Below are 13,486 nucleotides of genomic sequence, written 5' to 3' on the forward strand. Positions count from 1 at the left end.
TTTTTAACGGGAAAAATTGGACTCAAAATCCCTAATAGAAATACAATTTAAGAAAAAAAGTAAAATCCAAAGAATACTGGTTTTAACAGAAAATTAGTTCAGAACTAAAAAGAGAGTCAATCAATACAACTGGTTCACAAAAGTAAACACAATAACGGAAAAAATTGAAGAAATCGGTGTCACAAACAGGAACATCTAGGGTTTAAGTATATACACGAAAATTAATCAAACATGTAAAGAAACCATTAGTTTAAACACTTGAAAGTAAAAAAAACCTTTTGAAGAAAACCTGGGACGAACCCTAAATTTTAGAAAATAACGGAATCGAAATAACATTAGCAAAACAAAAGATTTTTGAGGAAAAAGTACCAAATAGAACTCAGAACACTTCAGATCTACGAGGATATGAACAGACCCAGTGGTCATGGAACTAGGGTTTTCAAAAATAGTAGAGATGAAGAAAACTCGGTCAGAAACCAAAGATTCGAACCAAAAATAGGAGGAGATCAGTACTCACAAACGAGAATGGACCTAGACAGGCCAGTAAACAAGTTTCAGGCAAGAACAGATTGGATCTCCATGAGATTTTCTCAAGGATCCATGTAATCAAACAGCCAGGAGGCCTAGCAGGCTGGTAATGATCGGAAAATGCACGAAAACTCCATAGATAGAAGCTTCTCGCCGATGACATTGATTAGGGTTAGGGGCGAGTTGAGAGACAGTTAGAGAGGTTAGGGAATGAAGGGCGGCGAAGTGTAACAAATGTCTTAGGTTAGGGGGGTCGTTTGGGTTAAAAATGGTAAGAAGGAATAGGGGCTGTTGATCTCAGAGATCAACGACGAGGATGAGAAGGGGTCTGGGTCGGGTAGGATTCTAATTGGGTTAGGGTTGTTTTAAATTGGGTTAATTAAATTAGATTGGGGGTGGGGGGGGGGGGGAGGGTCTGATTTTGGGTGTAAATTAGAGGCTATTTGTTAAATACCTATTTTACTAAATAAAATAATTTTGAAAAATAGCTAATTAAATGATAAAAAATGATTTTCAAGCATGAAGGTGATTTAAAATAATTATTCAATATTATAAAAATATAAAAAGTTATTTTCTATATAGATAATGTAGTTATGCATATGTAGGGGCTATTTTTTCAAAATAGGCAATTATAGTCTTAAAAATTTAAATTGTAATTATAAAAAATGCGATTAAAATATTTTGAACACTCATATGAACATAAATGATGAATTTAGATGATTAAATTATCATAACATAATATGAAGGATAGTTTTGAACATTTATGTAATTAGAAAATGCAGAAATAAATGGATTTAGGGCCTTAAAAAATTATAGAAAAATTGTAAAACACTTGTGCATGTTTGTAAATGCATGTAAAATATTTTGAAAGTGTTTATGCATATTTAAAATATATAAGGGAAAAATTGGGTATCAACAGCTGCCCCTCTTTACCCGGGAAGGATGAAAGAGTTTTAGGGTAAAGAAATGATGGCCGATTTTGACCGAATGGGTGTTTTGAAAAAAATAGAGGCCGAAACTTGGTCTCTGAGTTGCCTACATATCCCTGGTTTTACAGGAATCTGGCCACGTGTAGTTCTGGACCCAACGATGAATGAAGCCGATGGAGTTGTTATAGGAATGGTAGCCTATTTCATCAAAAGGTTCTTTTGTGAAGGGTGATGTCGAATAGAGTTATGATTATGGGTCTGGAGTGTAAAGAAGGGATTATAGAGCAGATATTTGGATATCACAGAGTAAGTTGAGTAATTGATGGGAATCGGTTATAATGGCAAAGTGAAAATGGCATGAGCGGAAACCAGAGCGAAGGCTGATCCTGTTTGAAGAACGGTTACCTCCTGGATTACCTGCAAAACTTAAAACACAATGCATGCGAGTATATAGATGGTGAAAATTCCCTTTGGACCATGAAAGATTGTCTTTGGACAGTGCAGATGAAGTCCTTTGTCACGACCCTAAACCCGGACCCGATCGTGATGGCGCCTCTCGTGAAGACAAGGCCAGCCGACACACTCCTTATTCATTTTAAGCAATTACAATAATAAATATTAAGTCTTTATCAGAATAAAATCCCAAAACGAAGTAAACAATACAGTTTGTGGAATAAGACATAGCACTACATCGGGGTGTCACCAGTCATGAGCATCTATAATAATAACACAAGTCTGAAAGGGTCTACTCCATTATTACATAACTAAAACAGAAGGAAATAAGATAGAGGGAGAATGCACTGGGCTGCGAATCACCGGGCAGCTACCTAGTGAATCTCCGAAATCTGCTGGACAACTCTCAACCCTCGCAAGCAGGACCTGTAGCGCCCGAATCTGCACACAGGGGTGCAAGGAGTAAAGTGAGTACTCCAACTCAGTGAGTAATAACAATAAATGAAGACTGAGCGATACAAAATCACGTTAAACACAACAATAAGCTATAAGAGGCAGAATAAAATAAGTAAATACAATTAAACAGTGAAATCTCATAAAACACCTTTTAAGCAGCTAAACAAATAAAGGAAAAGCAGCTAGAAAGGTAAACACACAAGAACCGCCCCTCGGGCACAATAACAACAGAATCAGCCCCTCGGGTAATAACATAGAACAATACCAACCCCTCGGTCTATATCTCATATCACAATGGGTACCCGCGCTCACTGGGGGTGCACAGAATCCGGGATGGGGCCCTTACGGCCCAAGCGCAATATCAAGCCATCTCGGGGCATCATCAATAGGCTCTCTACCTCATATCAACAAGACACCTTGTGGCATACAATCTCAGGCCCTCGGCCTCATAATCCTAATCAGTGTATCACTGCTGCGGCGTGCAGCCCGACCCAAAGTATCCTCACAAACAGGCCCTCGGCCTTACTCAGTCAGAATCTCATAAGCCACTCGGGCAATAGTAAAACATGATGCTCAACTCAAATATCATTTAAAATATCATTTATGGTGTTTAAAAAGAGTAAACATGGCTGAGTTATGAAAGCAGTAAAATATAGCATGACTGAGTACAAGCATAAAGTCAAACAGTGAGGAAAATGGCAGTCGAAATCCCCTAAGGGTCCAAATAGTTTGCACGAAGCCCAAATACGGCATTTAGCCCAAAACATGATAACATCAAATAATTTGCAATCAAATACGCAGTAAAACAGTCATTCGGGATGGACTAAGTCACAATCCCCAACGGTGCACGACCCCACGCTCGTCGTCTAGCGTGTGCGTCACCTCAACATAGCCTAACGATGTGTAATCCGGGGTTTCATACCCTCAGGACAACATTTAAAATCATTACTCACCTCAATTCGGCCCAAACTCTAGCTCGCGATGCCTTTGCCCCTCGAATTAGCCTCTGGATGCTCCAAATCTATCCAAAATCAGAACGTAACCATCAAAATATGCTAAAGGGACAAAGCCCACTCGAAAACAATCGAAAAACAACGCAAATCCCGAAATTAACCAAACCAGACCCCCGGGCCCACGTCTCGGAATTCGATAAATTTTATATCATTAGATTCCTTATCTCCCCACGAGTTCATACATATCAAAAGTTCCAAAATCCGACCACAAATGGCCCCTCAAATCCTCAAGTCTAGGTCTCCAATACCAAGCCCTAGTTTCCCCAATTTTAACCCTTAAATTCCATTAATTACAGCCCTAATCCATGAAATAATACCATAGGAACGAGTTTTTAGGTCTAAAATCCTTACCTCAATGAAATCCCCTTGGAATCTTTCTTCAAATCGCCCAAAAAGCTCCAAGAACCGACTTAGAAATGGTGGAATAGCTCTAAATTCGCGAAGGAAATGACTTATACCTTCTGGCCCAGACATTTCGCATCTGCGGCCAAAATCCCGCTCCTGCGGTGCCGCTTTTGCGGTCCACGAACCGCATCTGCGGTCCTCACTTAAGTCGCCCAACTCCGCATCTGCGATGCATTATCCGCACCTGCGCCATCGCAGGTGCGGCTCCTTGACCGCTTCTGCGGTTTCAGCTCTCCTAGCCCCTTTCCGCTTCTGCGACCACAATCTTGCTTCTGCGAGACCGCACCTGCGGTCCCCTAACCGCAGGTGCGGTTATGACAGCAATGGGAAACTTCAGCTGTCACAACCAACTCCAAATCTTTCCGCCAACCATCCGAAATCACCCCGAGGCCCCCGGGACCTCAACCAAAAGAACCAACAAGTCTTATACTACCATTCAAACTTATACCAATCTTCAAAACACCTCAAACAACATCAAAACAACCAAAACACATCGAAGTCAAGCCTAAGGTTCTAAAATCTTCCAAATTTCGCTTTTGATCAAAAAGTATACAAACCACGTCCGAATGACCTGAAATTTTGCAAACACATCCCAAATGACACAACGGAGCTACTGCAACTTCCGGAATTCCATTCCGACCCCTATATAAAAATCTCACCTATCAACCGGATAACGCCAAAATTTTACTTTCGCCAATTCAAGCCTAAATCTTCCACGGACCTCCAAAACACATTCCGATCACGCTCCTAAGTCCCAAATCACCTCCCGAAGCTATCCGAACCATCGGAATTCATATTCGAGCCCTCTAACACATAAGTGAACATCCGGTTGATTTTTCCAACTTAAACTTTCTTAAAAGAGACTAAGTGTCTGAAACCTTACCAAAACCTTTCCGAACCCGAGCCAACCAACCCGATCACACATACAACCGATAAACAAAGCAATAAGAGATAGAAATGAGGTAAACGGAGCGGTAACTCATGAAACGACCGGCCGGGTCGTTATATCCTCCCCCTCTTAAACAAATGTTCGTCATCGAACGAGTCAAGAAACATACCTGAAGCCTCAAACAGGTGAGGATATCTGCTCCGCATCTCCCGCTCGGTCTCCCAGGTAGCCTCCTCCATGGGACGACCTCTCCACTGCACTTTCTCTGAAGCTATGTCTTTTGATCTCAACTTTCGAACCTGACGCTCCAAAATAGCTGCTGGCTCCACATCATAAGTCAAATCACCATCTAACTGAACCGTGCTGAAATCCAAAACATGAGACGGATCCCCAATATACTTCCGGAGCATAGAAACATGAAATACCGGATGCACACTCGACAAGCTGGGTGGCAAAGCAAGCTCAGAAGCCACCTCCCCAATCCTCCGAAGTACCTCAAAAGGCCCAATGAACCGTGGACTCAATTTACCCTTCTTTTCAAATCTCATAAACCCTTCATGGGTGAAACCTTCAACAGAACCTTCTCACCAACCATGTAGGGAACATCCCAAACCTTCCTGTCAGCATAGCTCTTTTGTCTCGACTGCGCTGTACGAAGCCTCTCCTGAATCACCTTCACCTTGTCTAAAGCATCCTGCACCAACTTTGTACCCAATAGCCTGGCCTCGCCCGGCTCAAACCAACCAACTGGGGATCCACACCGCCTCCCATACAAAGCCTCATATGGAGCCATCTGAACACTCGACTGGTAACTGTTGTTACAAGCAAACTCTGCGAGCGGTAGAAACTGATCCCATGACCCTCCAAAGTCAATGACACAAGCGCGCAACATGTCCTCCAATATCTTAATAGTGCGCTCGGACTGCCCGTCTGTCTGAGGGTGAAAAGCTATGCTCAACTCAACCTGAGTACCCAACTCTCGCTGTACAGACCTCCAAAACTGTGAAGTAAACTGAGTGCCCCTATCTGAAATGATGGAAACTGGGACACCATTCAAATGAACAATCTCCCGGATATAGATCTCTGCCAACCGCTCTAAAGAATAAGTGGTACACACAGGAATGAAGTGCGCAACTTGGTCAGCCGATCCACAATCACCCAAATAGCATCGAACTTCTTCAAAGTCCGTGGGAGCCCAACTACAAAGTCCATGGTGATCCGCTCCCACTTCCACTCTGGAATATCCATCCGCTGAAGCAAGCCACCCGGTCTCTGGTGCTCATATTTCACCTGCTGACTATTGAGGCACCGAGCTACAAATCTCACAAAGTCTTTCTTCATTCTCCTCCACCAATAATGCTATCTCAGATCCTGATACATCTTCGCGGCACCCGGATGAATGGAATACCGCGAGCTATGGGCCTCCTCCAGAATCAACTCCCGAAGCCCATCTACATTGGGCATACAAATCCGGCCCTGCATCCTCAACACCCCATCATCACCGATAGTCATATCCCTGGCATCATCATGCTGAATCCTGTCCTTAAGGACAAGTAAATGAGGATCATCATACTAGCGCTCTCTGATGCGCTTATATAAGGAAGACCGAGAGATACCCGGCTGGGCTCCGAAATATCCAACCTCATGAACCGATTGGCCAAAGCTTGAACATCAATTGCAAGAGTTCTCTTCCAAGCTGGAATATACGCCAAACTCCCCATACTCACCGCCTTTCGGCTCAAAGCATCGGCCACCACATTGGCCTTCCCCGGATGATACAAGATAGTAATGTCATAATCCTTAAGCAACTCCAACCACCTCTTCTGCCTAGATCCTTTTGCTTGAACAAGTGCTGGAGGCTAGGATGATCAGTAAACACCTCACAAGACACACCATATAAATAATGCCTCCAGAGCTTCAACGCATGAACAATGGCAGCTAACTCCAAATCATGAACGGAGTAGTTCTTCTCGTGGGGCTTCAACTGACGAGAAGCATAAGCAATAACTCTACCCTTCTGCATCAGAACACACCCAGTACCAACTCTCGAAGCATCACAATACATGGTATAAGAACCTGAAACTGATGGCAATACTAGTACTGGAGTTGTGTTCAAGGCAGTCTTGAGCTTCTGGAAGCTCTCCTCACACTCATCAGACCACTGAAATGAAACACCCTTCTGAGTCAACTTGGTCAAGGGCGATGTAATAGATGAAAATCCCTGAACAAACCGGTGGTAATAACCCGCCAAACCAAGGAAGCTGCGAATCTTTATGGCGGAGGACGGTCTGGGCCAACTCTGAACCGCCTCTATCTTCTTCGGTGCACCTGAATACCCTCGCTGGACACCACGTGCCCCAAGAAAACCACTGAACTGAGCCAGAACTCACATTTGGAGAACTTTGCATAAAGCTTCTCCTCTCTCAATCTCTGTAACACCACTCTCAAATGCTCCGCGTGCTGCTCCTGACTATGCGAGTATACCAGAATATCATCAATGAAGACTATGACAAACGAGACGAGACACGGCCGGAACACGTTGTTCATCAAATGCATGAACGCTGCTGGGGCATTGGTCAGCCCGAAAGACATCACCAAGAACTCATAATGACCATATCGGGTCCTGAAAGCTGTCTTAAGAATATCTGAGTCCCTGATCTTCAACTGGTGATAACCTGAACGGAGATCAATCTTGGAGAACACTCTCGCTCCCTGAAGCTGGTCGCACAAATCATCGATACGAGGCAAAGGATACTTGTTCTTAATTGTTACTTTGTTCAACTGCCTGTAATCAATGCACATTCTCATCGTGCCATCCTTCTTCTTCACAAAAAGAACCGGCGCACCCCAAGGTGACACACTAGGACGAATGAACCCCTTGTCCAGGAGTTCCTAAAGATGCTTCTTTAATTCCGTCAGCTCCACTGGTGCCATACGATACGGTGGAACAGAAATTGGCTGAGTGCCCAGCACCAGATCAATACCAAAATCAATATCCCTGTCCGGTGGCATGCCCGGTAGGTCTGCAGGGAACACATCGGGGAAATCCCTCACAAATGGAACGGAATCAATACTGGGAGTCTCTGCACCGACATCCCTCACAAATTCTAAGTATGAAAGACAACCCTTCCCAACCATATGCTGGGCCTTCAAGAAAGAAATTACCCGGCTGGGAACATAATCAGTCGAACCTCGCCACTCAATCCGTGGCACACCAGGCATAGCCAAAGTCACTATCTTGGCATGACAGTTTAGAATAGCCCGGCACGGAGATAACCAGTCCATGCCCAAAATAACATCGAAGTCCACCATGAATATCAACAATAGATCCACTCGGGTCTCCAGACCCCCAATATACACAACGCACGACCGGTACACAGTCTACCACAATAGTATCACCCACCGGCGTAGAGACATGAACAGAAGAAATGAGGGACTCGCAGTGCATATCCAAATAATGCACAAAATAAGACGACACATAAGAGAAAGTAGAACCAGGGTCAAATAACACAGAAGCATACCTGCGGCAGACTGAGATAATACCTGTAATCACCGCATCTGAAGCAATCGCATCAAGCCTAGCTGGAAGTGCATAGAAGCGGGCCTGACCACCACCGGATCGACCTCCCCCTCTGGGGAGACCCCTAGATAACTGTCCTCCACCCCTAGCTGGCTAGGTGGATGGTGAAGTGACTGGGGCTGAAGCTGATGGCTGACCCCTCTGCTGAGATGAACCCCCAAGACGAAGAGGACACTGCCTCCACATGTGACCCATCTCTCCACACTCATAGAAACTCCCGGGTGCTGGAGACGGGGACTGAAGGGAACCCCTAGCACCAGAATGACTAGCAAATGCACCTGGCGTAGAAGAATCCTGAACTGATGGAGCACGGGATGAACCCTGGGCTGGAAATGCACTGAGTGAGGAATGACCCTGCTGAGAACCATGGCCTGATGATGCCCCACGATAACCTGGGCGAGCTGACTGAGCATGCCTGAACTGACGGCCTCTGCCGTGCTGAAACTAGCCCCTCGAAGGAGCACCCCCAAAACTACCATGACCTCGAGGCCTCTTGGCCTCCCTCTCCTCACGCTCCTGGCGACGAACTGACTCAATCTCACGAGCGATATCCACAACCTCCTCAAACGTAGCACCTGACACTCTCTCCCTAGTCATGAGAACCCGAAGCTGGTATGTGAGGCCATCAACAAACCTCCTGATCCTCTCTTTGTCCGTAGCAACCAGCCAAATCGCATGACGAGCTAACTCTGAGAACCTCATCTCGTACTGAGTAACAGTCATATCCCCCTGTCGTAGCTGCTTGAACTGCTTACGCAGCTCCTCCTTACGGGACTGTGGAACATACTTTTTCAAAAATAGAGCGAAGAACTGCTGCCAAGTAAGAAGTGCCGAACCAACAGGCCTACGCCTCTCATATGCCTCCCACCAGGTGAAGGCAGCTCCCGTAAATTGAAAAGTCATGAATGCAACCTCGCTGGTCTCCAGAATACCCGCGGTGCAAAGAATCCTCTGGCATCTGTCTAAGAAACCCTGGGCATCCTCGCCCTCTACACCACTGAAAGTAGGAGGCTGGAGTTTGCCAAACCTCTCCAATCTACGCTGCTCGTCCTCTGGCATAACTGGAGCTATGTAACCCTGAGCAGTAGCCACCGGCTGGGCTAGTGGTGCCTCCGGTGTCTGCAATCCCTGAACCACCTGATCGGGTGTGCGGGCGGCAAGAGTCTGAGAGCCTCCCCCTGCTTGAGAAGTGGCTGCGGCAGTAGAAACCGCGACCGCCCGAGCCACACGCGTACATATTGTCAAAATCTAGGCCAAAGTCTCCTGAAGACCTGGAATCACAATGGGCACAACTGGTGCTACTGGAGCGTCCACAACTGGGACCTGATCCTGAACTGGGGAAGCTGGTGGATCTGCAGGTGCTGCCCCAACTGCTGTGCGGGCTACACCTCTGCCCCTACCACAGCCTCGACCGCATCTTCGGCCTCTAGTGGCTCCCGCTGGTGGTACTGGTGGTCGTCCATCCTGACCGGTCACTCGTGTCCTCACCATCTGTGAGAGAATAGAATAACAGAAGTTTAGTACTCGGATCAATAGATTCGCACGACAAGAATTTCAAGAATATGAAGTTTTTTCTAAAGGTTCTGCAGCCTCTCGAGGATAAATACAGACGTCTCCGTACCGATCCGCGAGACTCTACTAAACCTGCTCATGACTCGTGAGACCTATGTAACCTAGGCTCTGATACCAACTTGTCACAACCCTAAACCCGGACCCGGTCGTGATGGCGCCTCTCGTAAAGACAAGGCCAAACAACATACTCCCAATTCATTTTAAGCAATTACAATAATAAATATTAAGTCTTTAACAGAATAAAATCCCAAAACGAAGTAAACAATACAGTTTGTGGAACAAGACATAGCACTACATCTGGGTGTCACCAGTCATGAGCATCTATAATAATAACACAAGTCTGAAAGGGTCTACTCCACTATTACATATCTAAAACAGAAGGAAATAAGATAGAGGGAGAATGCACTGGGCTGCGAATCGCCGGGCAGCTACATAGTGAATCTCCGGAATCTGCTGGACAGCTCTCAACCCTTGCAAGCAGGACCTGTAGCGCCTGAATTTGCACACAGGGGTGCAGGGTGTAAAGTGAGTACTCCAACTCAGTGAGAAATAACAATAAATGAAGACTGAGCGATATAAAATCACGTTAAACACAACAATAAGCTATAAGAAGCAGAATAAAATCAGTGAATACAATTAAACAGTGCAATCTCATAAAACACTTTTTAAGCAGCTACACAAATAAGGGAAAAGCAGCTAGAAAGGTAAACATATAAGAACCGCCCCTCGGGCACAATAACAACAGAATCAGCCCCTCGGGCTATATAACAGAACAATACCAGCTCCTCGGGCTATATCTCATATCACAATGGGTACCCGCACTCACTGGGGGTGTACAGACTCCGGGAGGGCCCCCATACGGCCCAAGCGCAATATCAAGCCATCTCGTGGCATAATCACATAGGCTCTCGGCCTCATATCAACAAGCCACCTCGTGGCGTACAAATCTCAGGCCCTCGGCCTCATAATCATAATCAGTGTGACACCGCTGCGGCGTGTAGCCCGACCCATAAGTATCCTCACAACACAGGCCCTCGGCCTTACTTAGTCAGAATCTCATAAGCCCATCGGGCAACAGTAAAACATGATGCTCAGCTCAATTATCTTTTAAAAATATCATTTAAGGTGTTTAAAAACAGAGTAAACATGGCTGAGTTATGAAAACAGTAAAATATGGCATGACTGAGCACAAGTATGAAATCAAACAGTGAGGAAAATATCAATAAAAATCCCCTAAGGGTCCAAACAGTTGGCACGAAGCCCAAATATGGCATTTAGCCCAAAACATGATAATATCAAACAATTTGCTATCAAATATGCAGTAAAACAGTCATTTGGGATGGACTAAGTCACAATCCCCAACGGTGCACGACCCCACGCTCGTCGTCTAGCGTGTGCGTCACCTCAACCTAGCCTAACACTGTGTAATCCGGGGTTTCATACCCTCAGGACAACATTTAAAATCATTACTCACATCAATCCGGCCCAGACTCTAGCTCGCGATGCCTTTGCCCCTCGAATCGGCCTCCGGATGCTCCAAATCTATCCAAAATCAGAACGTAACCATCAAAATATGCTAAAGGAACAAAGCCCACTCGAAAATAATCGAAAAACAACGCAATTCCCGAAATTACCAAAACCCGATCCCCGGACCCCCATCTCGGAATTCGATAAATTTTACATCATTAGATTCCTTATCTCCCAACGAGTTCATACATATCAAAAGTTCCAAAATCCGACCACAAATGGTCCTTCAAATCCTCCATCAAAGGCCTAAGTTTCCAAGCCCTAGTTTCCTCAAATTTTACTATGAATTTCCCTTAATTACATCTCTAATTTGTGAATTAATTCCATAGAAATGAGTTTTCATAATCCAAAACCTTACCTCAATGAAGTCTCCTTGAATTCTCTCTTCAAAATCGCCCAAAACTCCGAAATTTGCGTTTAAAAATGGTGAAACCCTCTGAAAACCGCACAGGAAGAAATATATACATTCTGACCCAGGCTTTTCACACCTGTGGTCAATCCACCACATCTGCGGTCCTAGACTCCGCATCTGCGGTTTTCACTTAGATGGCCAATACCGCATCTGCGGTTAATATCTCGCACCTGTGCTACCGCAGGTGCGCCCTCTTCACAGCTTCTGCGGTTCCAGCCAGCCTTCTACTTGGCCGCATCTGCGGCTCCCTCTGCTCTTCTGCGAGCCAGCACCTGCGGTCCCCTAGCTGCAGGTGCGGTTATGACAGCATCAAAAATTGCTTCAACTCTCAAACTCAACTCTAACCTTCCGTCAACCATCCGAAATCACCTCGAGGCCCCCGGGACCTCAACCAAAAGCACCAACAAGTCTTAAACTACCATTCAAACTTATACCAACCTTCAAAACACCTCAAACAACATCAAGTAAACCAAAACACATCGGATTCAAGCCTAAGGTTCTAAAATCTTCCGAATTCCTCTTTCGATCAAAAAGTATACCAAACCACGTCCGAATAACCTGAAATTTTTCACACACATCCCAAATGACACAACGGAGCTATTGGAACTTTCGGTATTCCATTTCGACCCCTATATCGAAATCTCACCTGTCAACCGGAAAACGCTAAAATTCCACTTTCGCCAATTCAAGCCTACATCTACTACGGACCTCCAAAACACATTCCGATCACGCTCATAAGTCCCTAGTCACCCCCAAAGCTATCCAAACCCTTAGAATTTACATCCGAGCCCTCTAACACATAAGTCAATGTCCGGTTGACTTTTCTAACTTAAGCTTTCTTAAAAGAGATTAAGTGTCTCAAACCTTACCAAAACCTTTCTGAACCCGATCCAACCAACCTGATCACATATAGAACCGATAAATAAAGCAATAAGAAGAAGAAATGGGGGAAACAGAGCGGTAACTCATGAAACGACCCGCCGGGTCATTACATCCTTAGACTATGATGTCTTGGGCCATGAATTGTGAGATAGGAGATTCGCAGGACATGAAATAACGTTCTCGAGCTATGAGGATGGTGCCTCTGAACCATGATGCCTTTAAATAATGATGTGCATGCATTGAGAGATCCTCAGGCCATGACATGGTGTCTTCAGGCTATGCGGATGATGCCTTTGGACTATGACGCCTTTGGATAGGTTGGCTATATATCAGACCATAAAGTGAAGAGATATGATACTGAAAGTGATAGCAAGACAAAGCTTAGTCTTGAGAGGAGTTTGGGGCAGAGCTTAGCCCGAGGGAAGAAGATAGTGCCAAGAATAGAGCAACATTTATATAGGGAGGGACAATGCTTAGTCCTAAGGAGAAGGCAATGCTTAGCCTTATGCAAATATGGAGGCAGGGCTTAGCCTCATGCAAGATTTGAGACAGGGCTTAGTCTCATGCAAAGAGAAGGCAACACTTAGGCTTATGCAATTATAGAGGCAGGGCTTAGCCTCATGCAAGTTTTGAGACAGGGCTTAGTCTCATGAAAAAAGAAGGCAATGCTTAGCGTTATGCAAATATAGAGTCAGGGATAGCCTCATGCAAGATTTGAGACAGAGCTTAGTCTCATGCAAGGAGAAGGCAATGCTTAGCCTTATGCAAATATGGAGGCATGGCTTAGGCTCATGCAAGACTTGAGACAGGGCTTAGTCTCATGCAAAGAGAAGGAAATGC

At 45.1% G+C, this 13,486-nt stretch overlaps 1 protein-coding gene across 1 annotated transcript; it reads right to left on the reverse strand.

Annotated features, from left to right (window-relative positions):
* On the reverse strand, positions 7,062 to 7,475 carry LOC109226409 (RNA-directed DNA polymerase homolog; the record flags this gene model as incomplete). Its single annotated transcript, XM_019391181.1, has 1 exon — positions 7,062 to 7,475. A coding segment is annotated over exon 1 (414 nt), but the record flags the coding sequence as incomplete, so codon positions are not given.

Source organism: Nicotiana attenuata, chromosome 5, assembly GCF_001879085.1.
Source record: "Nicotiana attenuata strain UT chromosome 5, NIATTr2, whole genome shotgun sequence".
Taxonomy (NCBI): domain Eukaryota; kingdom Viridiplantae; phylum Streptophyta; class Magnoliopsida; order Solanales; family Solanaceae; genus Nicotiana; species Nicotiana attenuata.